Source organism: Trachurus trachurus (assembly GCF_905171665.1).
Source record: "Trachurus trachurus genome assembly, chromosome: 7".
Lineage (NCBI taxonomy): Eukaryota > Metazoa > Chordata > Actinopteri > Carangiformes > Carangidae > Trachurus > Trachurus trachurus.
Genome location: NC_139901.1, coordinates 18,638,202 through 18,664,860, shown reverse-complemented (window position 1 = coordinate 18,664,860; position 26,659 = coordinate 18,638,202). Strand labels below are relative to the sequence as shown.

General features: G+C 40.8%; 2 protein-coding genes across 2 annotated transcripts; both read right to left on the bottom strand.

Annotated features, from left to right (window-relative positions):
• Window positions 1–728: 728 nt before the first annotated feature.
• pfkma (phosphofructokinase, muscle a) lies at window positions 729–15,118 on the bottom strand. The gene is made up of 22 exons (XM_083975398.1): window positions 14,869–15,118; window positions 13,394–13,467; window positions 13,143–13,220; window positions 10,155–10,344; window positions 9,049–9,214; window positions 8,764–8,808; window positions 7,248–7,356; window positions 7,026–7,121; window positions 6,840–6,932; window positions 6,613–6,738; window positions 6,418–6,482; window positions 5,608–5,671; window positions 5,351–5,497; window positions 4,859–4,929; window positions 4,655–4,742; window positions 4,352–4,504; window positions 4,101–4,265; window positions 3,889–3,950; window positions 3,021–3,132; window positions 2,804–2,903; window positions 1,463–1,568; window positions 729–1,373 (listed from the first exon to the last, which is right to left on the bottom strand). The coding sequence occupies exons 1-22, from the start codon at window positions 14,957–14,959 to the stop codon at window positions 1,232–1,234; spliced, it is 2,343 nt and encodes a 780-aa protein (XP_083831524.1). The 5' UTR covers window positions 14,960–15,118; the 3' UTR covers window positions 729–1,231.
• A 1,244-nt stretch (window positions 15,119–16,362) lies between these two features.
• Window positions 16,363–24,890, bottom strand: troap (trophinin associated protein; the record flags this gene model as incomplete). The annotated part of the gene is made up of 14 exons (XM_083974606.1): window positions 24,758–24,890; window positions 24,160–24,269; window positions 22,240–22,477; window positions 21,626–22,148; window positions 21,197–21,309; window positions 21,017–21,068; window positions 19,775–19,905; window positions 19,585–19,639; window positions 19,400–19,482; window positions 19,211–19,297; window positions 18,285–18,374; window positions 17,871–18,183; window positions 17,462–17,664; window positions 16,363–16,437 (listed from the first exon to the last, which is right to left on the bottom strand). The coding sequence occupies exons 2-14, from the start codon at window positions 24,219–24,221 to the stop codon at window positions 16,363–16,365; spliced, it is 2,025 nt and encodes a 674-aa protein (XP_083830732.1). The 5' UTR covers window positions 24,222–24,269; window positions 24,758–24,890.
• Window positions 24,891–26,659: the final 1,769 nt, after the last annotated feature.

Genomic DNA, 26,659 nt, shown 5'->3' with positions numbered 1-26,659 from the left:
AACATATGTAAATCTCTAAATGTTACCCCATTTTTTCCTACTTTTTGGAAAGAGTTATCAATATATTGTGATTCACTAAAAAGTATCATATCTAAAAATGTACAATGTCTATATCAATATTTGTTTGATATTTCCCTTCATCAGACCCCAGGAAACTATAATTGATTTATGTATTGTAATATTATTAAGACTCTAATATGTCATGTTTATATTTGTTTATTTATTATTTTTATTTTATTTTTATTTTTTTCATGGCTTTCCTGTTCCATTCATTACTGTGTTATACCAAAGACGGTTAGAGTATCTTTGGTTATACTCAAACGCTGAGATGTTTTGCTCAGTTTTAAAGTATAATTTGTATTGGAAATTATTCTGCTGGTAAGATTTGTATTACTAATAAAGCATTTTTAAGCTAGGGCACATTATGCAGATCAGTTCCTGTGTTTTATTGATGTGTTTAGAGTGAAGACAGATCAGTTCATTGACTTTTATTCTAAAACTGAATCATACTGAGGATTTTTAAAACAGACAATAAAATGTACAGTACACTCTATATGATCTTCTGTTATATAGTGTCATGTCAGTGTAAAGGTTTTTACCATCAAGAATAAAGTGAGGATATGCCACTAAATCTTCAGTGACACCCCATTTCTATCTGATAAGCCACATGAAAAATGGGCAAATACACTGACAATATGCCCAGTAAAGTAAATGCAATGGCTCCACAGTTAATGCTCCCTGTGGGATAAATAAAAACATGTTTATAAATGTAGAATATTATGATTCACTGACTTAAAAATGTATTTGCAATCGCATACAGTGGTGTGTTTGATCTGTTCCCTTTAGCTGTCATGGATGACTGAAAATCAACAAAGACAATGTTTTATATGTACTGAAGTGACAGGTTTAACAAGTTCCCAACTAAATACACTGTGAGCTTCACTTTAATGGACTTGAGCAATACTGATATCCAGAATGAGAATATAAGTTAATAATACGATCCTCCTAGAGCTTTACATCATTTCTATCTTTCAAATTTAACATTTAACATAAATCACAAACAATGTGCCATATTTGAAAGATATCTTTAATCTGTTAAAATCTTTTTGAAAGTTCATTCACAGGAGGTTTTGGAGAGTTGGAAGTGCCACAAAACACTGAAAATCATAAAGAGGCACACATTCAGGATAAGAAAGTAAAACAGCAGCTCTTTTAGTAAGGCATGTGGATTCTATTTTCCAAGAGCAGTCCTCTTCTTGATCACGTGCTCCATGTCGGTGTGTTCGGATGTGTCTAGTTTGATGTCGTACTTGGCCAGGATTTTCATGATGGGCCTAATCTTCAGCCACCACTGTGACTTTGGGATGCGGTGACTGCAGCAGACAGGGAGATCAGTTAAAGTTCGCCATTACACTTGTTACTTCTATAGTACACTGTGTTATATGGGAAACATGTGTCTTACTCAAAATCTGTGTCTGCCTTCAGTTCAGCAAGTGGCTGGAAGGTGAGCGCCCTCTTCCTCATGCCCAGCACACAGGCAGAGTCGGGTGTGTTTGCAAAGATACGACCTAAAGGTCACAAGAAGTGAAAATGCTCAGTTAAAACACTATGTAAAGCCCACGACCATCAACCACTCAGATTTAATAAAGTAGGATCAAGACAACAGCGTAAATCAATGTTGAGGTATCAAGAGTACCAGAAAAGTATATGCCCTGTGAAGGTTGTTGCCCATAAAGTTAGCATAAGATATTTATATAGCCTACCTCTTCTCATGAAATGATTATTCTTGATAGATAAACTGTATATTATCAAAACTGGTAACTGGGACTCAGTAGCCTATGTAATCATTGCAAAGTGATTACTGATGTGTATAAATAGGAATAAAAAGAGAAATGTGTCTGAAAACCAAATTATTCCAACTTTATGTGTGTATATTATTGGTTAGTTGTTATATTTGTTGGTGGGGACTGCATTTTAGTTTGAGAAATGTTAACTACATCAAACTGGGTACAAAAATATATAATATAATATAATATAATATAATATAATTTAAGCTGATAACATACATGTAAAATCGTAATTTGTAAAGTAACTAGTTACTAAAACTGTCAGATAAATGTAGCAGAGTCAATACAACAATATTTCCCTCTGAAATGTGAAGTTTAAAGGGAATATCTGTATAGCCTGAAGAAGCCACATGTGAAATGCCAAATGTGTTGCTCTGAAATAAATCAAAGACCCTTTTTCTAACCATTGTATTCTTTCGCCACACTATCGGCACCTCGACTGTCGCTGTGCACAGGCATCCTTCTAATTTTTGGGAATATCTGTAGGTTTTCTCTGCTACCCAGTTCTTTGTCAGGGGCAGGTGGTGATTGCTTCAGCCATCATAGTCTTTACAATACAGGTTATAATATGTCCTCTGATCGGTGCTAACTCTTCAATATACTGGACACCACAGTGACTCGGTATTGGAAAGTGACAAGACGGGCTGGCCAGCCCAGGGCTAGCAGAAGACAAGAAGTGATACAAGTGAAATAAAAGAGTTAATATTGGTGTTGCTTTCACTGCTGGAGACAGTTCCTGGAGAGTAAAGGAAGTTAAATACTAAATTCACAATGTTACTTCTAGACTAACAGCTGCTGATGCTAACGCTGGCTATGTACCAAAAGGAAAAACTTATGTCTTAGCCTAACTGCTTTAAGTGTAGCATTAGTAGCATATGAAATACATCAAGCATGTTGGTATTATTATATATTGTCAAAAATGTGCAGCAGGAGCGTCTGATTTTATGTCAACATACCATGCCTATAGCAGTCCTTGAGTTTCTCAGTCAGCCACAGAACAGACTTGGCGCCCATTTTTGTGCCAAAGTTTCTGTCGAAGGGCGTTGGGGTGCCACCCTGCAGATAACAGACAGGCATGTTTATCAGCTATTGTGATATAACAGGGAAAAAAACTATGAGAAAATCAATTAGCAGTTATTTGGACTGGTTATACCCTTCATCACATTAACCCACCTGCTGCATGTGTCCCAGAACATTCTTGCGGCAGTCGAAGACGCCTTTGCCCTCCTCTGAGTACAGGTTGAAGATGAAGTCAGTGGTGTAGTTGGCGTTACAGCTCTCATTCCTGTTGCAGAAAGAACAGTGACAGATCCTTAAACTGTCATCAGTGACATCATTAACATTATTTTTTTAACCACAGATCGCCATGTCAGGGTCTTTTTAGTATCCATCACTGTCATAGACATTACATAAAAATATATATTAAAAAAAAACATTAAATTATTGATATCAATGCTTTATTTTGAAAAATATCTTTATTTCTCTTGTACGTTTGAACTATTTCACTTGAAATAATTAGTTTATAGGCCTAAGTATAGATTTTGAGTAGCAACATAAATCTAAAATCGTACATGAATGACCTTTAACTATTGTGTTTTTTAAGTTTGTTTATCTTTTTTATCTTAAGGTATCCAAACTGAAGAAAGAGATCTCCACACACTTAGATCTATGCAATCTCACTTTATTAAAAGATCTATGCAAAGTGAGATTGCATAGATCTAAGTGTGTGGAGATCTCTTTCTTCAGTTTGGACACTTTTGATGCCTCCAGCACCTTAGCAAAGAACCAACCGGGTGAAGCGGCAGAAATCTCATCAGTTAGCTTTAATTAGCCAGAGTGTGGTTTGCTTCTTGCCTTTGTTATGTTGTTCCTATGAAATTTCCATGATTCCCCCTGTATTACCGCTTCTACAGCAGCATACTATATCTTGACTCAGTTTTTTACCGAATATGCGATCTACCTCTTTGTTTTGCCTTTATTGGGCAGTGTAGCTCAGTTCAGATCAACTGTATGCCTGGGCCATGTGTGGACAAAAACCCACCTGAGAATCAAACCTCTCTTCACTGTTGTCTTCATCTTTGCCACAAGATGCTCTACATTCACCTGTAGACGAAATCCACAGTTCATATTCTCACAACACATTTCTCTTCACCTGGTGATCCCACTAAGATTTTAACATAATCAAGAACAATCAAACCATGACCTAATTTTAATGTTGCACAAATAGGACCTGCTCTTGCATGATTAACTCACCTCCAGATCTTTAATGTTGAATTTGTCTTCATAGATGTAGGCAGCATCAGCCCCAGCAGCCAGACCGGCCATGGTGGCCAGGTAGCCGCAGTATCCGCCCATTGTCTCAACGATAAACACGCGACGTTTGGTTCCTGCTGCTGACTGCTTGATCCTGTCACAGGTCTGCAGAAAAAAACACACCAGATGTGTTTAGCTCCTGTTTTACAAATGTGTGTGTATCTATGTTACCACTGAATCTTGGCACTGACCGAGGTGATGGTGTTGAGGGCCGTGTCAGCGCCGACGCTGAAGTCGGAGCCAGGGACGTTGTTGGAAACGGTGGCGGGGATAACCACCATGGGAATGCACATCTCCTCATATTTTTGTCTGGCCTGAACCAGCTCCAAACCTCCAACAAAGGCCTGTAGTGGTGCATAGATAGAGGGAAGATGTAATGTACTGTCAAGCTTTCATATTACAGGTGAAGCCATTCTTGAGTCTGAGAGAAAGGTCAAGCAACATTTACACATGACCTCTGGTGTTAAAGGAGAGGAACAGCTCTACTGTTTTACCTCAAATCCACCAATGATCACCAGAGCATGGATGTTGAACTTGGCGATGTTCTGGCTGATTTCCTCCAGTATTTTAGCTGGCAGAGTTCTTTATTGGACAAAGACAAATATCAGTGAACAGCTTTGTAGTGAAACTTCTGACAAGAGCAGCTTTTTATTTTCTGTAATGCAGAACAATGACGACGATCAGCTAAAAGGCTTTACCTCTTGGTGCCCAGCACTGAGCCTCCCTTTCCAGTCCAGCCACTAACTGTTGTCCAGTTAATGGGCTCAACCTGCAATGAATGGAAATAACACACCACTAACCATTAATACTAATAATGCCTATAATATTATGGTTGTTACCATAATTTCTTATAATAATACTACAGTTATTAGTTGTATTGTTATTATGTTTTTGGCCATGTTTGTCTGTCTGTTGTCTGGACAAACAACCTATGGGCTCGTTTTGCACTGGATGATATTCCCGTTTCAGTGGCTGGTTATCAGTTTGATAGTTAGCAAGCTAATAGCTCATTCAACTGTCAGTGTGAAATCTGACATGAAGTTGGTCCAGTTTCTGGGGAAGTGAGAAATGTAAACAATGAAACATTTTTCTCCTGGATTCTGTGGCTCCAGCTGACAAAAACATAACTTTTATAACTTATTCTAAAACATCATTAAATCTTAACATGCTGGGGAAAAATCTGTGTTAACCTGTCCGTGAGCCAGACCGTCAAAGCCGTCATGGACAGCCAACATGTTGTGACCCTGGATGATGCCCATCCTGACTGCTGCACGCACTGCAGCGTTCATGCCAGCGCATGGAGCTCCGATGTTCATGACGGCCACGTTGATGTTACTCTGTAAAAGAAAGACATTGTCGAAGAGTCTGTTGTTGGTCTAAATATAGGACAACTCCAGTCATTTGTTAAGTTAAAAATGTTGTTCAGAAAAAAATGGATGGTCCTCACCTTAGTATCTGGGGGGTTGATGTGAGCCAGCAGTTTGTACGTGTTCCAGTTGTTCTCAAAACTCCTGCAAATTCATAAACACAGCGCTGTATGTGCTGCATGTTCTGTGCTGCAGCATCAGTCAAATGCACTGAGACTGTGGTTGTATGGAGCCTCAAGTGTATCAGTGAAAAAATTTGAAACTTTTAAACAGTTTCAATATCAGTTAATAACAAACTGTAGACTTAATAACACTTTATTGCTCTGGCCCAAATAAACAAACTTATTGTAAATCAGATGTAATAACTTGTGATGTCATTAAACATGAATGAGTAATTATATAATAGTAATTGAAAGGTACTAAAAATGTACTTTAGAAGATTTAAATACAACTTGTTTGGTTTGGGTTGGTTTGGTTTGTTGATTTAATATTTACATCACTTTACCTTAGAGATGATGTATAAAAGTGCAACTGTCTGAAAATGAATGGGCTTCTTACCCACAGAGCAACAGCTACTTTTGGCTATTTGTTTAGCAGGAGTCTGGCCAGTCAGAGCTTTAACTACGACTCTGTGGGTTGGATTTCCTTCAGTGATCCCTGCCAGACATATTTCATTATTTATACTGTATATTAAAAAAAAAAAAAAAAAACTCTGCTGTGAGAGTACATTTTTTTTGAGTCTGGTGTGTTTTTTATCAAAAACAGATCAGTTGCCACTTAAATAAACTTGCACCTACACCTTCTCCCTCTATTAAAAATACAGTCAGTGAATACTCAGTGAATACGTATGCAATATTATACTCCATTAAACCAAAAATGAAAACACGCACTTTCCCCTGAGCTTGATTGCATCCTCAAATCTGCCCTCAGCCATGGCAGCAGTCACATCTTTGGTCTGTAAAGGAAAGAGAGTGATGAAGACTGTGAGAGGGAGACAGATGAAGAGGAGCCCTTTACTGTAATGTCAGCGGGTAAGTAGAGCAACACATGAAAATGAAACACGGATGGGAAATGTTTTAACGTACCACTTGCACGCACTCCATGAGCGGCAGTCTGACCGCCTGGTTTCCAGAGAGACTGACCACACAGGCGGGAGTGTCTGGGGTGGCCTCCAGCAGCGCCATCACAGCCTCGACACCCATCCTGCTGCCCTGGACAACACACAGACACACAGACCGTCAACAAGCTTGTGTGAGGAGAAAGGGAGTTACAAATGTACCTACTCTGTTGTGTTTCTATATGAAACACTCACCAGGATTCTGTCGAAGGCGGAGGGCGTGCCACCTCTCTGGACATGCCCGAGGATAGTGGTGCGAGTATCGAAGCCGAGTCTGTCAGTCACCAACTGAGGGGAAATAAAGCAATCAAAAAGTCAGCCTGTGATATTGTCTGTGGATTTCACTGATTTGTATTCAGTGATATCAAGAAGGGGGCTCGCCTTTTTAATCTCCTCAGATGAAATTGGTTTTCCGTCTCTAGCCATCGCACCCTCAGCCACGATGATCACATTCAGACGGGAACCTCGGGCCCTTTGCTGAAAGAGTGATCAATGGAAATTTGAAAGAAAAGAAAAAAAACACAATAGTGCACTCTGATTGACATGTGTAGAGAGGTGTTGATGGCAGCAGGCATCTCCATCTGCAGATTGAGACACACATACGTTGGCCAGCCTCCTGCACAGGTGGTCCTCCCAGCCGTCATCTGGTGGCATCTCTGGAATAAACACCCAGTCGGCACCGCAGGACAGAGCTGTCACCAGGGCCAGGTACCTGCAGCCAAGACACATTCTCCACTTTAGAGGGATAGTTCAACATTTTGGCAAATTGGCCTATTGCCATAATCCATATAGTTTTAGCAGTAGGTTCGTTATCTTTAATTGTCGGTGCAAGCTATTTTTGAAGCGGAGGAGCAGAGCCGTGAGCTGCTCAGAGCTATGCTACGAAGGTTAATGGGATTTCTTGGTTTCCCTAATCAAACTCATCAAATACACAATCCAACAACTCCAAAACGATCTGGTGGACAAGTTGTGACCAAGAAATCCCATGAGCCTCTGTAGCTCTGAGCAGCTCGCGGCTCTGCTCCACCGTTCTAAAAATAGCTGGCGCCGACAAATAAAGGTAACGAACCAGCTGGTATGACTATAGGGATTATGGCAATGGGCCAATGTGCCAAAATGTTGAACAATCCCTTTAAAACTGCACCCAGTCCTCTGTCATCCCGACCAGACACAAATCTCTCAGTCGATATCTTTGCTTCCTTCTTTACTGTAAAGGTCGCGGCCATCAGTTTCCACCGTTGCCTCCTATGGCTTTCTCTGCCTCCTCTGATCAATAGCTTTCCACCTCCCTCACTGTTAGCCCACTGCAAGACTCCAACCAAGACACTAAAACATATGGTGTAACATATAGTAGTCATAACACGTGTCTCTCCAATCTCCTTGGGTCAAGGACACATCTTCTCACAGGTGGTCGTCCTATTACATGTTTCCTTAAACATCCTGCAAGACATGTCTCCTACAATGTGCCAGCAATAACACATTGGATAAATGCTCTACCGCATTCAGACAGGCTCGGGTAACTCCTCTTCTCAGCTGCCCTCGCTTGACCCTGCTCAAGCGTGCTGTAAGGGCAGTTTTCAACCAGGTCTCATGGGAGGAACCCCTTGATCCAGATCAGTCAGGCTTTAACAGCTCTGTTGTCTATGACAGAGGCAATAAGGCCACCGAGAGGCGCAGCGCACTCCTTGGCTCTCATCTTACTGGACCTCTCTGCAGCCTTTGATGCAGTGTTTTTAGTCATGTGGATAAAACTTCAGTGTGTCACAAACAGTACTGGCACTCCTTACATATATATTATACACCACCTGGACGCCATGCTCTGGGTGGACCTTGGCTATAAGGAACAGCACCTTCAGCTGAACCTCTCTTCAGTCATCCCATCTAATCAGCCTCTCTCCTGAAGACCAGTTAACCTTCTCACTCACCATGTTGCATTTATTTTTCTGTTCTTGCTGCTTTGCTCATTATAGCATAAGAAAAGGGTCTGATTTCAACAAACAAATAAGGACTAGAATTAAACTTAGCAATATTATAAAAAATATATTCAAATAGATGAAGATGTATTGTATCGTAGGCTACATACAGTACACACACAGTCACAAATGTACCAGGTACTGACCCACAGTGTCTGCCCATCACCTCCAGGATGAATGTCCTCTGGTGGCTGTGGAGAAACATAAATTACAGGTAAGGAAGGAGCAAACTAATAAAGATTCTCCATTTTGCATGAGATTGAAAAACCAAAAAATATCTCTTTATTAATATTTATTTACACAACCGCATATTCTGCGTGTACAATCTCATACAGACTATAAATGTATAAATCAATGAAGCTGTATATTGACTTCTACCTGTCTCCTTTTATTTTCTGTGACTATGACCTGGTTGTAGAGTGATATCTGACCTCTGTGCTGTTGTGGTGATGGCGTCCACCACCTCGATGATGCGGTGCAGGGCGGAGTCGGTGCCGATGGTCATGTCAGTGCCACAGAAGTCATTGTCGATAGAGCCGACCATGCCGACAATGTTGAGGTGGGAAGATTTACTGGCTTCTTCCTGTGTAATCTTACCTACAGGACATTTAGAAACAGATGTTTTATATCTAGTTTTACACTCCTTTAAACATTGTGTTTTTTGTTATTTACAATTTTTTTCCCTTCTTTTCTTTGAGGCATGACAAAAATAAGCTCTGGCGCTCCTAACCGAGCATAGTTTGAAGTAATATGTTTAATATAAACTTCTTTAAAGGGATAGTCCAACATTTTGGCAAATTGGCCCATTGCCATAATCCCTATAGTTTTAGCAGTAGGATCGAGCAGAGTCGCGAGCTGCTCAGAGCTACGCTACGGAGGCTAATGGGATTTTTTGGTTTCCCTCATCAAACTCATCAAATACACAATCCAGCAACTCCAAAACGCTCTGGTGGACAAGTTGTGACCTGCACATTCACCACGCTATGAGATAATAATGTAACGTTACGAGACAGAGTTGTTTTAGAGGCAAATGCAGAGACTGCTTACTGAAAAAATGCAACTTGCATGATTTTACCTCTAAAACAACTCTGTCTCATAACGTTCTGTTATTATCTCATAGCGTGGTGAATGTGCAGGTCACAACTTGCCCACCAGAGCGTTTTGGAGTTGTTGGATTGTGTATTTGATGAATTTGATGAGGGAAACCAAGAAATCCCATGAGACTCCGTAGCTCTGAGCAGCTCGCGGCTCTGCTCCGCCGTTCTGGAAATAGCTTCCCCCGACAATGAAAGGTAACAAACCTACTGCTATGACTATAGGGATTATGGCAATGGGCCAATTTGCCAAAATGTTGAACTATCCCTTTAACAATACATTTTGGTAATGGTAATGAGTTATCTTCTCTTCTCAACAAGTTGTCCAAATGAAAAGACAAAATGTCACAGCACAATCTTCATATTCATCAGTCTGTCTTTTAGTGATGGACCAGGAAACAAGACATCTTGACAGACACAGCACTTTGTTTTTTTCTCTTTACCAGCTTTGACCAGGTCAGTCAGCAGTCCGCTCCACTCAGTCCTGAACTGGTTGGCTCCCGTCAGACTGCCGTCACCTCCGATCACACACAGGTTGGTGATGCCCAGCTTCACCAGGTTGAGGGCAGCCTTCATTCGACCCTCCCTCTCCCTGAAGTCCTTGCAGCGGGCACTGCCGATAACTGTGCCTCCCTGACACAAGAGGAGAAGAGAAGAGGCAGTTTTCATCACAGTTATACAAACATTATCTGGCAGTGAAGGAGAAAAAAATACAATATTTCTGTCATCACTGACATTTAACTCCTTAAATACAGATCCCTATAGAGAAACTGGCATCAGGGCAGCAGTGTGGCATCATTAAGATGCTTTGAAGGCACAACAAGTGAGGTTACATCACATCAAACAGGCACTTTGAAGGTGATATCCTAGATGGCCCATGCCCATCCCATTGCTCGCTTTTACACACATCATGAATCTTAGCGTGTCATGTTTTCTTCATTGCCAGGCCGCTTTATTTAGACAGAGATGACAAAGCTGTTATTGCATCTCCATCATCCCTCAGTCACAGGACCAGGCCGGCCATTTAATTTCATCACTCAGAAAACAGTTTCTCATGTTATCAGAGCTCATAACACCTGGAGGAAACTCTGAACTGGAAAGGGCACTAAAGTTCAAAGAGCCCAGATTATGAAATATCAGATCTCTTACTTATGTGTTGGTATATGTTTTCTGTTACTGTGAATAAGCCATAGCTGGCATCTGTTTACAAATATGTTCTGTGGACAATGAGGTAATTGGCAGCTTTGAGAAATCCTGTGGGAGAAGTTGAGAACCGTCTTGAACTCTTCAATATGTCTACCTAATGATTGTTTCACTGTTCTCTTTAAGTCATTCTCATCATTTTTGATTGAAACCTTTATTTCTGTTTAGATATAAAAACTATATATAGGGCCTAAACATCAAAAAAGTAAAGTGAAAAATCTATAGTTTTAGTTTGGTTTTATTTATAGTTTGGGTGAACTCAGCCTTTAAAAACACAGTTCTGGGAATCCATATAGGACAGCAGGAGCATCAGATAGGGCTCTTCGCTGATGATGTTATTGTGGCTCTTCAAGACCCAGATAGAACATTTCCTAATTTGATGTCGATATTAGAAGATTACAGCAAATACTCAGGCTATAAATTAAACATAGCAAAAACACAAATTCTTACACTAAATTATTCCCCAGGCCGAGAAATTAGAGAAAAATATAAAATAAAATGGAATTCGAAAGTAATTAAATACCTGGGTGTGGTATTGGCAAGAGACCACATTAAAACATTTGAAATTAATTATAAAAACATTAACAATAATATCAAGACAGATATCGGGCTGTGGTCTGCTTTTAACATGGACTTTGAGACACGAATCGAGGTAATAAAAATGAATGTGGTACTGAGACTGTTATATCTTTTCCAATCCATCCCACAGATGATTCCAGAAACACAATTCAGACAGTGGGATAAACTTATATCTAGATTTATCTGGGCCGGTAAGAGACCGAGGGTCAGGTATAAGACACTTCAATTACCAAAAGAAGAGGGGGGGCTGTCCTTGCCTAATCTGAAACAATACTTTTACGCAGCTCAAGTAAAGTTCCTGGTTTCTACATGCTGCCCTCTATATCAGGCAAGATGGAAAGACATAGAGGCCCAGATGGAAAGTTTCCAGATTCAGGCAATATTAGGGGACATGGGAAACAAATTGGCTCGACAAAGCAAAAATGAAATTATTAAACAAACATTGACAATATGGAACAAGATGGTAAAAGAATACAATATGGAGGGAGACATCAAATTATTAATTTGGCCTGCTCTAGATCCCAGATTCGAACCAGGAATCAGTGATGCTGGATTCAGGCGATGGTGGGACAGAGGCATCACAGCAGTATGCACAATAACTCATAGAGGGCTCTTAAAAAGTTTCAGTGAGTTACAAAAAGAATTTGGGCTGGAAAACAAAGATTTTTTTTGTTACCTGCAAATTAGAGATTTTTTCGATAAAAGAATCAAACCAACATTGTCCAGAGAGGGCAATACAGTGATAGATACTCTAACTGAAGCCTATAAAAAGAAGAATAAAAAAATAATATCTAAAATATATCAAGGCCTTCAGAAACAGAATGGGATCAACACAGGATACATTAAAGCAAAATGGGAGAAAGAACTAAATATAGAAATATCAGAGGAGGAATGGCGTTCTATGTGGAGTGCACAGCATTCATCTACAAGTTCAAAGAAGTGGAGAATATTTGGCTGGAAGAACTTGTTTCGTTTTTTCATTACACCTCTTATAAAAGCAAATTCTCTCAATCACAAGAACAGTGCTGGAGGCAGTGCGGAAACATGAACGCAGATCATTCCCATATATTTTGGCTATGCCCAAAAATTCAAACCTTCTGGGGTCATGTTAGTACTACTGTGGCAAAGATCCTGGGATACACAATCCCTAACAATGTGACGGTCCTCTATTTCTGTGTCCTAAATGAAAATGTGGTTCTTAAAAATGACTGGTATCTGTGTAAAATACTGTTGATGGCTTGTAAAAAAGTTATAACAAAATGCTGGTATAAAACAGAATCTCCAAGCATTAACCAATGGATGGACAAAGTGAAGGAAATGTGTTTAATGGAAAAGATGACTTTCTCTCTCCGATCTAGAGGTGCAACCTTTTCCAGGAAATGGGAGAAATGGACTGCTTTTATCAAAACAATTGAGGACGCTACACACTAACAAGTAAAGACACTGGACATTATATATAGGTATTTCAACTGAGGAGCCACCATGTTTTCGTTTGTGTTTTTGTTTTATTGTCTTGACAGTCTGTTGTCAACTTGTTCATCTCTGAAAATACTAAATAAAAAGTATCAAAAAAAAAAAACCACAGTTCTGTCCCATATCATGTGTTTGTGGGTGTGTGTTTGTTTATTCGGCTGCTGCACATCACTCACCAGCTGAAGCATCATGGACACGCTCTCCCATGTGGCGGGGCGGATGTTGTCCCCTCCGTCCACCAGGCCCTGGTAGCCCTGCAGCACATCATAACATACACTGTGATATAGATACAGTTATGTTTAAATGCTCTGGTTTAGGCTTGTGCTGCAACAAAATACTCTGATAATACACCAACCTAAGACAGCCTTAGTATTTATTTTCAATATCTTGACATTATCTGAGTAATGCAGCTTGTACCAACACATACCTCATGGACAAAGTAGACTTTGGCTCCAGTGTAAAGACCAACTCTGACTGTGGCTCTCACAGCGGCGTTCATACCTGAGACACACACATAGCATCGTCTGTGATGACTGATTGATGCATTTGCACATAATACAAGTAAGGGTATTATGATACGATGATCCCCAGGGTATTTAAAAAATCTGATATTGATAACATGTTGATAATACACTCCTGATGATGTCATGATGTCAGGTGATAGGTCATGTGGATCTTGTTTATCTCTTAATCCTGTTCCAGCCTCACAATCCACAAAGTTTTCATATTGTTTTTCATAAGCTTTAATAGAGTTATTGTTTATCTCCACCTCTCCATACGTGTTTATGAATATTAAGATGCAAAACACACAATAAACGTAATAAAGAATTGAATTTCACCAATAGCAAATACTCGATAATATTGTTATCGTGATTATTTGGGCGCGATAATCGTGTGATAATAAAAATCTGATATCGCGACTGAATCACGAGACAATGTCAGTGTCATGTCTTACATCACGGCTTTTTACACCCATCTTAACCTTTAAGTGACCCGCACTTTGGAATCAGATGAGACAAAAATACCCATAGGGAGAGGGGCTGGAGCTGAGGATTATGGGACGGCACGTCTTGTGTACCATCTCGCCCTTGGCCGTGTGGCACACGAAAGGCCACAGTGTACGTTTGTGTTGTGGCAGGCTGGCAGTTCTTGCAGCTCTTGTTTCACCAGACAGCAGCTGTGGATGGTGGGCGTTTCTCTCCTCCATACCACAAAAAGGTCACAGCCACTAAAATTAGCCCCAAAGGTGAAATAGGGGAATGCAAGGGGGAGAAAGGGGTACATAAAGCCTATACAAAGAGAGTCAGGCTCGGAGGAAAAGATGGGACAGGGATACGAGATGCAGATGAGACATCAACATGCTGTGCCGAAGTGGAGTTGATGGATTCATTGTCAATAGAAGCTTAATTTTAAATAAGTTATAAATGTTAATTGCCTAATTAATTTGGAGAGAAAAACAACTTGTTTGAATGATATCTTAAAGAACTCTTGGAAAAAACTTGATTTGTTGACATTGTCTTCATCAGCAACACAGCAACATCTATGAGAGTGTAAGGGTTTTGTGCATTAGGAAACTGCACATGATTTCAAATGTGGTTTTCATCCGTCATTCTCGACAGCTGAGCCTTAAACTGGGCTGCTCTTACATTGTGGAAAAAATGTACCATGCGCTTGCTTAGGATGTCATGCAGTCAGAGCATTAACATGATACTTTGAGAGTGAAGAGAGAGCAGTGTTTCTGCAGCTGTTTGGATCCAGCGTTGCACTCAGAGACGCAACAGCAGGGAAGATGCTGTCCCACACAGCTTGTCCTGCTTTGCTGAGACTCACTTTATGTTTGACAGTTTAAAAAAAAAAAAAATACAGAAGTGATTAAGCAGTGGAGGCTCGTCCTCTGCCTACCTTGGGCGTCTCCTCCTGACGTCAGAACAGCAATGGACCGTCCGAGCCCCATCTTCGTGGGGTCCGCGGTTGGATGGTCATTGTGGGACATGTTGCCAGAGGGACCAGTCAGACAGGTGGCACCGACCAAGGGAAAAGGAAAAGGAGAAAGACCAGAGAGGGCTGCTCTTCCTTTACTCTCTACTTCTCAGAGGAGGCAGGAGTGAAGGCGCAGGCTTTATAGACTACAGTTCCTAATCCTGCCCCAAGCCCCCTCCCGCTGACACCCTCCACCACTCACTCAACTCTACTAAATATACATCAGGTCCTGTAACCACCTGCAGTGGACAGTCACAGGCAGGGAAACACAATGCACATGGCTTTAATGTGTCAGTAAACCCTTTGACCCTACTTCAGATCAGTTATTTCCACTTGAAACAAACATGAAGAGCAAAAAAAAAGGAAATGATTTTGGTTCATTGTGATTTGATTCACTGTGCCACATCTGTACAAGAAATTTAGCAAAGTGACTACAACTTAACAGATTTAGCAAAATAACAGTAGCTACTCACAACTCAAACAGAGCAGTCAATCAATGGATTGGTCAATCAACAAAACTGAAAATGAATAAATCATGTGTCATTTTACATATTCAACCCTGATATGAAGCTTCTCCTCCTTTAATGTCATTGTTAGTTAATTAAATGTAGCTTTTTATGAACAGTTTGGTCACATGAGGTTGTCAAATTCATCCCTTTGGTCTCAGGATCTTGTCCTGTACGTTTGACATTTAATCGTCCAAATGGAAACTGTCCTTTACAGTTGCCGATTCAGCAGCAGGGTGTGTTTCACGTGTAGCATGCTCGAGTCTCCAGAAGAAGGCTTGAACTCTACATCTAACCCAGAGAAAATCTGGGGAATGCAAGACATTAGAGCCCATCTAGTATCATGACAAAAAAAAAAAATCACAAATTGCGAGTAGTAACATATATACATTTATTATAAACACTGTACATTATGGCCTTTAATCATTTCATCACACAAGATTCTTGTTTGTTAAAAAAAGTAACCAATAACCTAACAGAAAAGCTCTGACCCTTCCTCCTATGTGCACTCTACAGCTACAATACTGACGAAGACGAGTGTCTTCATTGACCTTTTACAACATTTACTTTTTCTCATTTTTAGGGTTCATGTCATATCATAAACATAATGTACAATTCTGATGCAATAATGTAGATGTGGATCCACATTATTGACAAACACGAGTGCTTGTAGTATAAAAGACGTTACTTTGAACAGATAGAAATCATCTTTTAAAAAGTAATCAGACGGACAGTTGGTTTCAAAATAGTGACACCAGTAGAGCTTTTTTGGACTCGTGTTAAGGCTTACAACAGCAGTGTTGGACAAACATTGTGAGTTTCATTAAAGAAAGTGTCATCAGTACAAGGGAGAAACATTATCCACTGTGGATATTCACAACAGCAACAGGTACTGTACTTGTAGTGCAAATCATCTCTCCTGCAGTGGAGAGCTGGGTGGAGACGAAGGACCGGAGGAGAGGTCGAACTCAATTGGAACAAATCTCTGGAAAACACAAAGAAAGGTTGCATTGATATCAGCTCTGTGTTGACGTGCAGTGAATATCCACTTACTGTATATATACTGTATATATATACAGTACAGGCCAAAAGTTTGGACACACTCAATGCATTTCCTTTATTTTCATGACTATTTACATTGTAGATTCTCACTGAAATTCCACTAATGAACCCTGACAAGGCACACCAGTGAAGTGAAAACCATTTTCAGGTCAGGTTCACCTCTTGAAGCTCATCAAGAGAATGCCAAGAGCAAATAGCAGTAATCAGAGCAAAGGGTGGCTACTTTGAAGAAACTAGAATTGGTGGGGTCAGAGATAGAGGAGGAGGAAGAAGAAAAGAAGAAAGATAAGACAAAGAAGAAAATACATGTTTTTAGTTATTTCACACTTTTTTTGTTAATTCCACATGTGTTCATTCATAGTTTTGGTGCCTTCAGTGAGAATAAAAGGAAACACATTGAATGAGAAGGTGTGTCCAAACTTTTGGCCTGTACTGTATATATATTATGTTTCAAAGTGCTAAGCGTTGTTTAGGGTGTCACTGTAACACTACATGTGAAAATGTGTAGAGCTATAACACTATGCAGTGTGATTCACCAGGAGTCAGACGAGAGCGGACGGTTAGCTTGGCTTAGCAATTAGGCTTAAAACCTGTTAGCCTGACTCTGTCCACCAGTGCTTTTAGAAATCACTGATTAACATGTATTGTTTGCTGGAACTGTGTCAAGAAGCTTAGAGCGACTGCACGTTTCAACGTATTGTTGTTCCTTTAATGATCACGTAACATTTCTTCTAGCGCCACACTCACAATATACGAGTGGTGGGGCTCCAATAGTCACTTATTATCATTGTTAATATCCTCTGTTCAGTCCTTTTGTGTTTTGGTGTGCAAAGAAAATTGTAGCATCCCTGGCTGGGACGCAAGGCTTTAGACTTTAGTTTTCCGGTAACATCAAACTGTTTGAACACATTTTGTTTTTGCAGGAGCAGCAGCAGCAGCGTACTCACAGAGGACTCTTCGTAGTGCAGGATGGCGGCCAGTGGGTTTCCACAGCGAGGCCGAGGGGGTAGAAACCCAGACGGGGCAGAGACGGACACTGAGGTGTAGGTGGCCACCTCCTCGTCCATACGCAGCTCCTCCAGAGGAGGGAGACGCTTCCGAAGCAACGCGACTGCAGGACTCAGACCACAGCTCTTCTGAGCACCGATGTCTGTGAGAAAAAATGTCACATATTTAACAGACGGCACAGTGGTAATACATGCTCATAACAGTTTACATCCTCTCTGTAGGAGCCACTAACCTTTCTATCTAAATAATCATATCTGTGTTTTCCTCTTACGTAACACAGAATAACTTCCAGGATATAGTTTATCATACAAGGTAATAATGATTGTGGGAATGTGATGGATCAGTTACCTCTGTGCAGACTCTGAACAGGAGGGTTGATGCGAGCGGTCGGCTCCGACACAAATGACGTCTCTGGCTGCACTTTCCTCTGCTCTGATGAAACCGGACCGTGCTGATCCTGATCACATGAGCTCTCCAGCTTCTCAAAACGTGGGGCTCTGAAGAGATTTTTGCCCGTTGAGAAAAAAATAACCGAGTCTCTGTGTGGTGCTTGGAGGAATGGCTGTTCTCCCACAATCCTCTGCTGCTGCTGTGGCTGCTCCTCTTGCTTGATGGTGTTTGCCCTGCTCTTCTCTACCTTTTCCTCACAGCGGGTTTTAGTCTAGAGAAATGAGGGAGGAGACAACATAATGATAAACACCTCAGACACAGAGCCGAATTCAGCGCTGTTGTGTGTAAAGTTGTATATTTTGGACTTCTTACACTTGAGTCTTGAGCTGGGAGCTGCTCAGCTTGTGTCTCTGCGTTCTCCGCGTCCTCGGGATCGTCAAACAACCTCTGGATGACCTCCTCCTTACAAACAACAAAGTAATAAAAACTGTGAACCAGAGCACTGTAAAGTGCGTTCATTTAAATCACTTTCACATGATATTCTGTGCTGGTAGCATTTAAATGCTTTGGCTGTGCTATCTGCATGGTCTTTGTTTTGAAGTGAATTTAACTGTGGCTTCTCCAACGTGTGGCATCATAATGGTCTACTTTTAAAACCTGCAAGCTGCTCTTCAAATGCATACATTTAGCACAAAACTTAATTTGTTCTACATCTACAGCATCCAAACTCTTAAGAGCCCTGATTACATGACTTGATTTAATATTTACAGCCTCCGATGTCCAGCAAAAATGTAAAAAAATCTAGTAATTCATAGGGTCATTGTTTATTTTAGCAGATTATCTAAGATTTAAAATCTAAATTTGACTGAGAATGACATCACATAAAACTGGATACACCTACTCCTAATTTAACATTTCAGACCCATCAAGAGGTATAGAGCACTGAACATCCTTTAATTTACTCCCATGGTGTCATGGGCTTTTCTGGCACATTAACCAGCTGATGAAACCACTGATTGAGGTGAATTTATTGAAACATGCCTCAACAACAAGTTTTTCCTCTGACCATGTCAAACTTATTTTCTATTCTATTCAATTTATTTCTTTATTTCAGACCCAAGGGGATCCATATCGCAATAAAAGCACAATAAAAAAAGTGCAAAAAAGAAAAACACAAAATACAAAGTACAGAGCCTTCCCCACTATTCAGTATTGTTACCGTAATAAAGTATTTCTGTAAAGCACAGGTGTAAAATCTCTCAACACATCATAAAATTGAATGAATTTCCTTCTCTCACCTCCTGCTGCAGCTGAAGGTTGGTTTTGCAGCTCCTTAGCCTGGGAGTGCCGGTGTACGGTGTCTGCTGTGACGACAGATGCCATTTCTGAAAACATCAACAGCATCGTGTGATAAGGAAGCGGATGCCAGAAACACAAACGCATGCCAAAACGGAGAGAATATGCGCGTACAGTGCCTGTGTACTGACCATCGCCGACATGGGCTGATGTCTGGTGTCGCGGACTCTCTTTGGAGTCCATTTCTGCAGCGGAGACTCGACGAGCGCTCCTGCTGAGGATAAAAACAGCCGAGTCACATCAGGATGAAAGGACAAAGAGATAAGGATGCATTAGGTCTTATAAAGATAACAAGAACAACGCTGCTGCATCTTACCCACTGGTCCGCCGGGTGCCTCTGCATGATTCTTTCTGACCGGCACTCTCTGAGGCTGCGAGGGGAAGCAACACAGAAATTGAAACTGGGCACTTGCCACTCGAAAGCAGCGCAGTCATCTAAATAAAGCTATAAGACGTGAAATGAGGAAGGAAGAAATGAAATGAAAACACATTTAATCAGTACATACTGTGTAGATTGAAGTGCCTCTGCCTGACTGACGGACAGACATGCGGGTTGCGGCACCGCCCGCCTTCACCCCCTCGTTCTGAAGGATACTTTGCAGGGCAGCAGCGTCCGGAGAGAACCGCACTAACTTTACTACTCCCATGAGAAGAGCACAAAACACACACAAAGTCACTGATATTGTATTGTTTGTTATTGAACTTCACACCAAAGCCTTCAACAAGTAATATTAAAGGGATAGTTCAACACTTTGGCAAATTGGCCCATTGCCATAATCCCTATAGTTTTAGGAGTCGGTTTGTTACCTTTATTTGTCGGTGCAAGCTATCTTTAGAACGGCGGAGCAGAGCCGCGAGCTGCTCAGAGCTACACTACAGAGGCTAATGGGATTTCTTTGTTTCCCTCATCAAACTCATCAAATACACAATCCAACAACTCAAACGCTCTGGTGGACAAGTTGTGACCTGCACATTCACCACGTTATGAGATAATAACGGAACGTTACGAGGCAGTTGTTTTCGAGGTAAATTCATGCAAAACCGCTGATGCACGTTCCCGTCGGGGGCAGTTTTTCATCAAGCAGTCTCTGCATTTGCCTCATCAACAACTCTGATTCGTAACGTCCCGTTATTCATAGCGTGGTGAATGAGCAGGTCATAACTTGTCCACGAGAGTGTTTTGGAGTTGTTGGATTGTGTATTTGATGAGTTTGATGAGGGAAACAAAGAAAAAAACAGCTTGCACCGACAATTAAAGGTAATGAACCTACTCCTAAAATATAGGGATTATGGCAATGGGACAATTTGCCAAAATGTTGAACTATCCCTTTAAGTAATACTGACTCATAATTCTGCTCAGTTTATGGCTCTTGAGTCTGTGGTACAATATGAATCTGCAGTCAGCATCCCAGCACCTCTAAAGCTCACAATATAATATGCTGTATCATATCTGCTTTGTATAGTCCATATATTATTTAAAACTGTTCTATGGACAGTGTGAGGCGAGTTGTTACTCCGTCTCCAGTCTTTCTGCCAAGTTGAGGTTGCTTCACATTTGCCATCTAGACTTGAGCTTTGTTATCAGTCCTCGTGCAACTCTCAGCAGGAATGCTTATACGTGTATTTTCAGAAATGCTGACCTACCTGCAGCCTATAAGTTTACATATAAATGTACCATGACATTGTTTTGCATCTCTCTCTGTGGCTAATGTAACACAAACAAAATGAAAATGAGGTCCTATGCTAACCTGCGGTGGGTGCAGCTTTTTGTCGACTCTTCATGACGGACACTCGCTGGGGCTACAAACGAGAGAATCAGTAGCACATAGATCATTATTGGGCTCATTGTCAAACACATCGACATTAAAACACCCCAACAGTATGGACATCAAAGATCATGTAAATAAGGGCAGTGAATGACATCTCACCAGATTGTTGTAGGACTTCGACTGTGGAGTTCCCAGACCTGCAGTGCTTACTCCCTCGTTCCGCAGGATGCTGAGCAAAGCAGCATGGTCCGTTTGAAATTTGTTCCCTTTGTCTGAAATACATAAGAACCCCAGCTAAGCATCGGTGTTGGATGCTATTCACAAGGACAAACAAGTGAGGGATGTAGTAACCAAAGACAAAACTAATATAGCAACGCTCACAACCATCTGGAGATACAGTACATAACTGTTAACAGTTGTGTAGTTTGCGCAAACAAATAAAACAAAACTTACATTTAAAATCACTGTAAATTTAATTTGCTGCCAAAATATTCTATCATATGGTATCTGCACTGCTGTTATCACATTAGTACGGTATCTGCACAGCAACAGAAATGGAAACTCAAAAACAATGTGAAGTTAACTCACCACTTGAACCCTTTGAAAAATTAAGCTGCGAGGTGAGCTGTGTGTTGTGGCTAGCATGCAGTGTATCGGTCGGGTCTTTGAGACTGAGCTGGTTCATATTTTCCAAACAGGTCTCTGCACTAACAGCAGGATGTGCAGAAGAAGCAGCATTGCTCTGCACAGTGTTATTATTGGGATTGGCTGAGTGAGGACCAGACAAAGTGGATGGGGTCTTTAAAGAGTTGGGAAGTCCAGACTTCCCCAACAGGTGGGAAATATTTTCTGTTGCCTTTCGATGAGATTTAAGTGTTGAATCCACATGGCTGTGCAACACATCTTGGTGTTTAGAGGGTTTGACATCTCTGTCATTGGTCTTTAAACAAGTGTTGGATATATTCTTTTCAGGTTGGACGGTGCTGCTGCCGCGCTGCATGAGGGGTCCAGTTAGGGGTTGTTGATTTTCGCTAGTCGCTCTTGAACTCCTGGGCTGAGAAAAGTTAAACGGCACGGGCCTGGTGCATGGCTTTTTCTTCCTAGCCTTCCCCTGTAGCAAATAAATGTAATGATAAAGAATAAAACAATCATCTTATTAAATGAAAACATTTAAATCTACACAACAGGAAGGAGCCACTTACAGCCAGAGGCTTCTCCTCCCACCGACAGTGTGACTGACTGAAGTCAGAGGAAGTCTGAAGGGAAAGAGACTTGGCGAGAACTGGAAGCCTGCTCCCACCTGGTCGCACAGGCGTCTTTTTACCCACTTGTGAGGTTCCTGGATCTTTGTTCTCACTGTCCAGCTTAGAAAGATGAGGCGCCAACACAGGTTTGGAAGGCTTCAAGTCTGTTGGCATTTTGTTGTGTTCATTCTTAATTCTGTGGTGGAAAAAAATGGAAAAAAGCCATTTAGAGAGAATAAATGCAACGATAGTCATTTGATGACTTTATTAGAAACACCTGTACAAGCAAAGACTATAGAAACTCTTGGGCAAATTATTATGGTCTCATTGACTTCAACTGTGACATGATTGTTGGTGCCTCGGCTGCTTTGATAAACTCGCCACAACCTATCTTGTGCTTACTTCCAGCATGTGAATGCTCCAAATTGCAAAGCAAAAACCATCACACACTGGTTTCATGAACAGTTAAGAGATCTGAACCAAATAGATTTTTTGGGGGGATGTGCAGCTGAATGATACAATGCAGTCCTGTCAACATTGTCAACATTCAGTGCAAGCGGGTAAATGGTATTCATAGTGGTATGGTGTTCCTAATAATGTGTTGAGTTGGGTATAGTGCGATTTTTTATATACTCGTGCCTTCACAACACTTGTGTAGGGCTGTTAAAAAAAAAATGTAATAGTGAACTACAATATCCAAATCGCAGGAGCCAAATTGCAGGAGCTAACCCTAAACCTTTTATTTTTTATTTTTTTTATAGTTCATATTATATATGATAGTTCACCCAAAATTCAAATTGCACTCATTATCTACTCACCCTCATGTCGACTAAGGGCTGGGAGAAGTTTCAGAGTCCTCCGTGCCTTCTCTGAGTTACAGCGGGGCTCGGCGCAGCACTGCATGTCCATATGACGGTTGCGAACGGAGCTCACTTTTCTTGTCCAAAAAGACACACCAAAAAACATCTATACCTCCACACAGCTCATCTGTAATGTCCCTCTTGTATTGAAGCCCCAACATGAGAAATTGTTCCGAAAAAAATTAAATAAGTATAGGTTTTAAGCTTGTTTGTAGCGGAAGCTCCCAGTGTCTCAGTTCACTGCTTTGCCTGTGTCTGTGCAAATCTTGCGCAATTTGCATTGACACCCAGTTCACGGAACAATTTCTCATGTTGGGGCTTCAATACAAGAGGGACATTACAGACGAGCAGTATGGAGGTATTTGGATGTTTTTTGGTGTGTCTTTTTGGACGAAGAAAAGTGAGCTCCGTTCGCAACCGTCATATGGACATGCAGCGCTGCATGGAGCCCCGCTGTAACTCAGAGAAGTCACGGAGGACTCTGAAACTTCTCCGAGCCCTTAGTCGACATGACGGTGAGTAGATAATGAGTGAAATTTGAATTTTGGGTGAACTATTCCTTTAAAACATTGTTAGCATTGTGGTGCTACAGAGATACCTTGGCCTACACATTAAACAAAACAACAAACAAATATACAAGAAAACAAATTCTCTACATGTAAGGGAACATGACATTTGGTATGACCCATCAGCATTTCTATTTTTTCAGTGAAGATTAAACCCAAAATAACAATCCCAACTTAATTCAAATACTTTGACAACAAGACACAGACAAGACAATCAGCTGAAGGATCTTGTCTGAACAAAACACACTCTACAACAAGCAAAATTCAAATAAGGAACACGTGATTGAAAAATTATTAAACTAGATTGAGTTTGATCGGCTTTGCTGCTGGACAGTCTTTACTAGTTTGTGCCACAGATACATTTCAGTCCCTACTGGCACAGTGTCCAGCCCAGGAGTCAGGGAGAAAAGAAAGCTGAAGATGTGTCTCAGGCTTTCTATAACCTGACCTACCTCATGAAGTCACTGCAGATTTTGTTGTGACTTTGCTGCCGAAGAACCGGAGAGGAATCCATCGTGATGACAGTGGAGGAAGTGGGGGGTGAAGAAGGTGTGAAGAAGAACTGGAGGAGCAACAGATGGGGAAAAATACAAATGAAAGGAGAGCAACCATGCGTGAAGCAGCACCACGCAGGCTGAGAGCAAACTGACCACAAAGATGGACGAAATACGTCAAGTTTGAGCCCGCAAAAAACAAACAAAAAGGCTACGATACCATTCAAATAATATACTTCATAGATAAAACAGGTTAAACAACAACAACAACAAACATAAAGCTAAATCTAGGTCGATAAAGCTGGGGGTGAAAAGAAGCTCACCACCAACACTGCAGTCAGACAGGGACAGCATTTAGTGGTCTGATCTATAGATATAATTAATAGCACATACATGATAGTACACACGTCTCTGTAACAGAAAACGACGGATTGACTAGAAACAATAACGAAATAAATATTTAACTCGAGGGGAAGGATAAATTCAAAGTCGCTTATACTAAGAACACGTTATACACACAAACTTAAACCCGTTTACTAGTACACACTTCACATACTTTCAAAAATAGCCACTGTTACTTCCTCCTGGGTATCCGGTGTCCGTTCCCGATACAATTTAATCCAAACGTTTGTGCTTTCTTGGGGTTTTGTCCAGTTTAAAGATCACTGGCTGCGACCTTTCAACACACAGCAAAGGACTGACAACTTCCTGGACTCGGAGCAGTTTGTAAAAAGCGCGCTTCGCCATTGGTCGCAATAAGAAGTCGGACCGACCAATGACCGCGCACTCTTTGCCATGACAACACCTCCGACCAATCAGAGACGGACTTGCATAAACAGCTCCATGGTAACGACGCGAAAGTGATTCAACCACGTGACTTCTTTTTGCCGCGGCACCCTGCGTGACGTCACACCCATTGGTTTGTGAAGGGCCGTTTTTAAAAGGATGCTGACAATAACTGGACGTGTGTGTGTGGGCTGATTATACAAGTCAGCGGTGTAAAGTTTGGACATTATTTTGATCATATTTAGATCAATTGTTCGGCCGTGATGCAGTTTCTCATAAATCTTATACCGTCATCGGTCCGTGAAGGCAGCACTGTGGCACCATACACACGGTCTGTGTGGCACACACATAGGCCTAAGAGTGAAATTTTGAGCACATGGTATTAGCCTTATGCTGCTGTACACTTTTACCACACTGTATTTTTTTTGTTTAACAGTGGTCATTTTGCATGGCTTTCAGATTCTACAGACAAAACAGCCTATTATCATATTATTGTGAACAAGTCCAACCAACAACAATGTATGAGTGGGGTAAGAGATAAGCCACTTTTCATATTCAGGATCACTACATCAAGACAATTATAGTTTTGTTGCTAACTAATATGTCTGCATATATTTCAGGACGTTGCACCCCTACAAACAAACCAGATTAGTGTAAATATAACAGTTTTGATAATATAATAATAAAAAAAAAAGTGGTATCGTGGCACAACCGTTATGGGGTAAGTGGAGCATAGGAGCAGGGTAAGTTGACCCACTTTCATGCTAGGTTTAGGTACTACCTCATGTTGTAGCTCAAGCTCACAGATACCACAACTCATGTAGGCTATAAAAACAAATGTATATTTATCTCTTTTGATCTAAGCACGATAGACCAAATTCACTTTTGTGTTGTGTTTGATGTTTTTTTGGACATAAATGTCTAACCACTTTACCCATGTGGTTCTTACAGATGCCTAAATATTTGGTCACATGCACAATTTTTCTTATGGTTTCCTAAGGGGTGGCTCCACTTGCCCCTATCCTGAACTTCCCCCTCCTTTCCCCTATCAGTTTAATTATTTTATTTCCATATGTTGCATTATGTACAGCACTTTGTTTCAGCTGTGGTTGTTTTAAAGGGCTCTATAAATAAAGTTGAGTTGAGTTGAGTCAAAATTAGGCTAGATCTAGCTACTTCTAACGCGGCCTACAACTTTAATACAACAATCACATTAACTGAATAACAGAAATAATAGAATTAACAGTTTGATAGCTCAGAAGGTAGTTGTTTGGTCTATAAAGTAATGAATTAACTGATATACAGTGAAGTAAAAGAGGAAAGACACAAATCTCGCACTGCAGGTGTAGAAACAACAGGTTGTTGGGTGTTTTTATGTGGAAAACTACAATGTTGATGATTCAGTCAATTGACTTATCTATTCATCAGATACTTATTTTATATTAACATAATTGTTCAAGAGGCTCTGACTCCAGCCATTTGATTGCAGGATTGTAAATGTGTATTTTTGTAGTCAAAGGGATCTGAGCTGCTTACAGGACCATAGCATATAAACAAATAGGGCACTCCCACTCACTCACTCACAGTGACTGTAAACGTCCAGCAGGTGTCGCTGTCAGCAGACTAGTATAACCTCATGCCTGTCTAACAGCAGCAACACTGTGTGGGTGTC

Bases quoted from the DNA above. Each gene is read 5' to 3' on its own strand.
- pfkma (XM_083975398.1), bottom strand. From the start codon at position 14,959: ATGTCCCACAATGACCATCCAACCGCGGACCCCACGAAGATGGGGCTC. The intron at 10,345-13,142 runs GTGAGTGATGTG...CTCTTGTGTCAG, and splicing joins TGTCCATGATGCTTCAGCTG to GGAGGCACAGTTATCGGCAG. The intron at 4,743-4,858 runs GTAAAGCCTTTT...TGTCCAATAAAG, and splicing joins TCAGTGCTGGGCACCAAGAG to AACTCTGCCAGCTAAAATAC.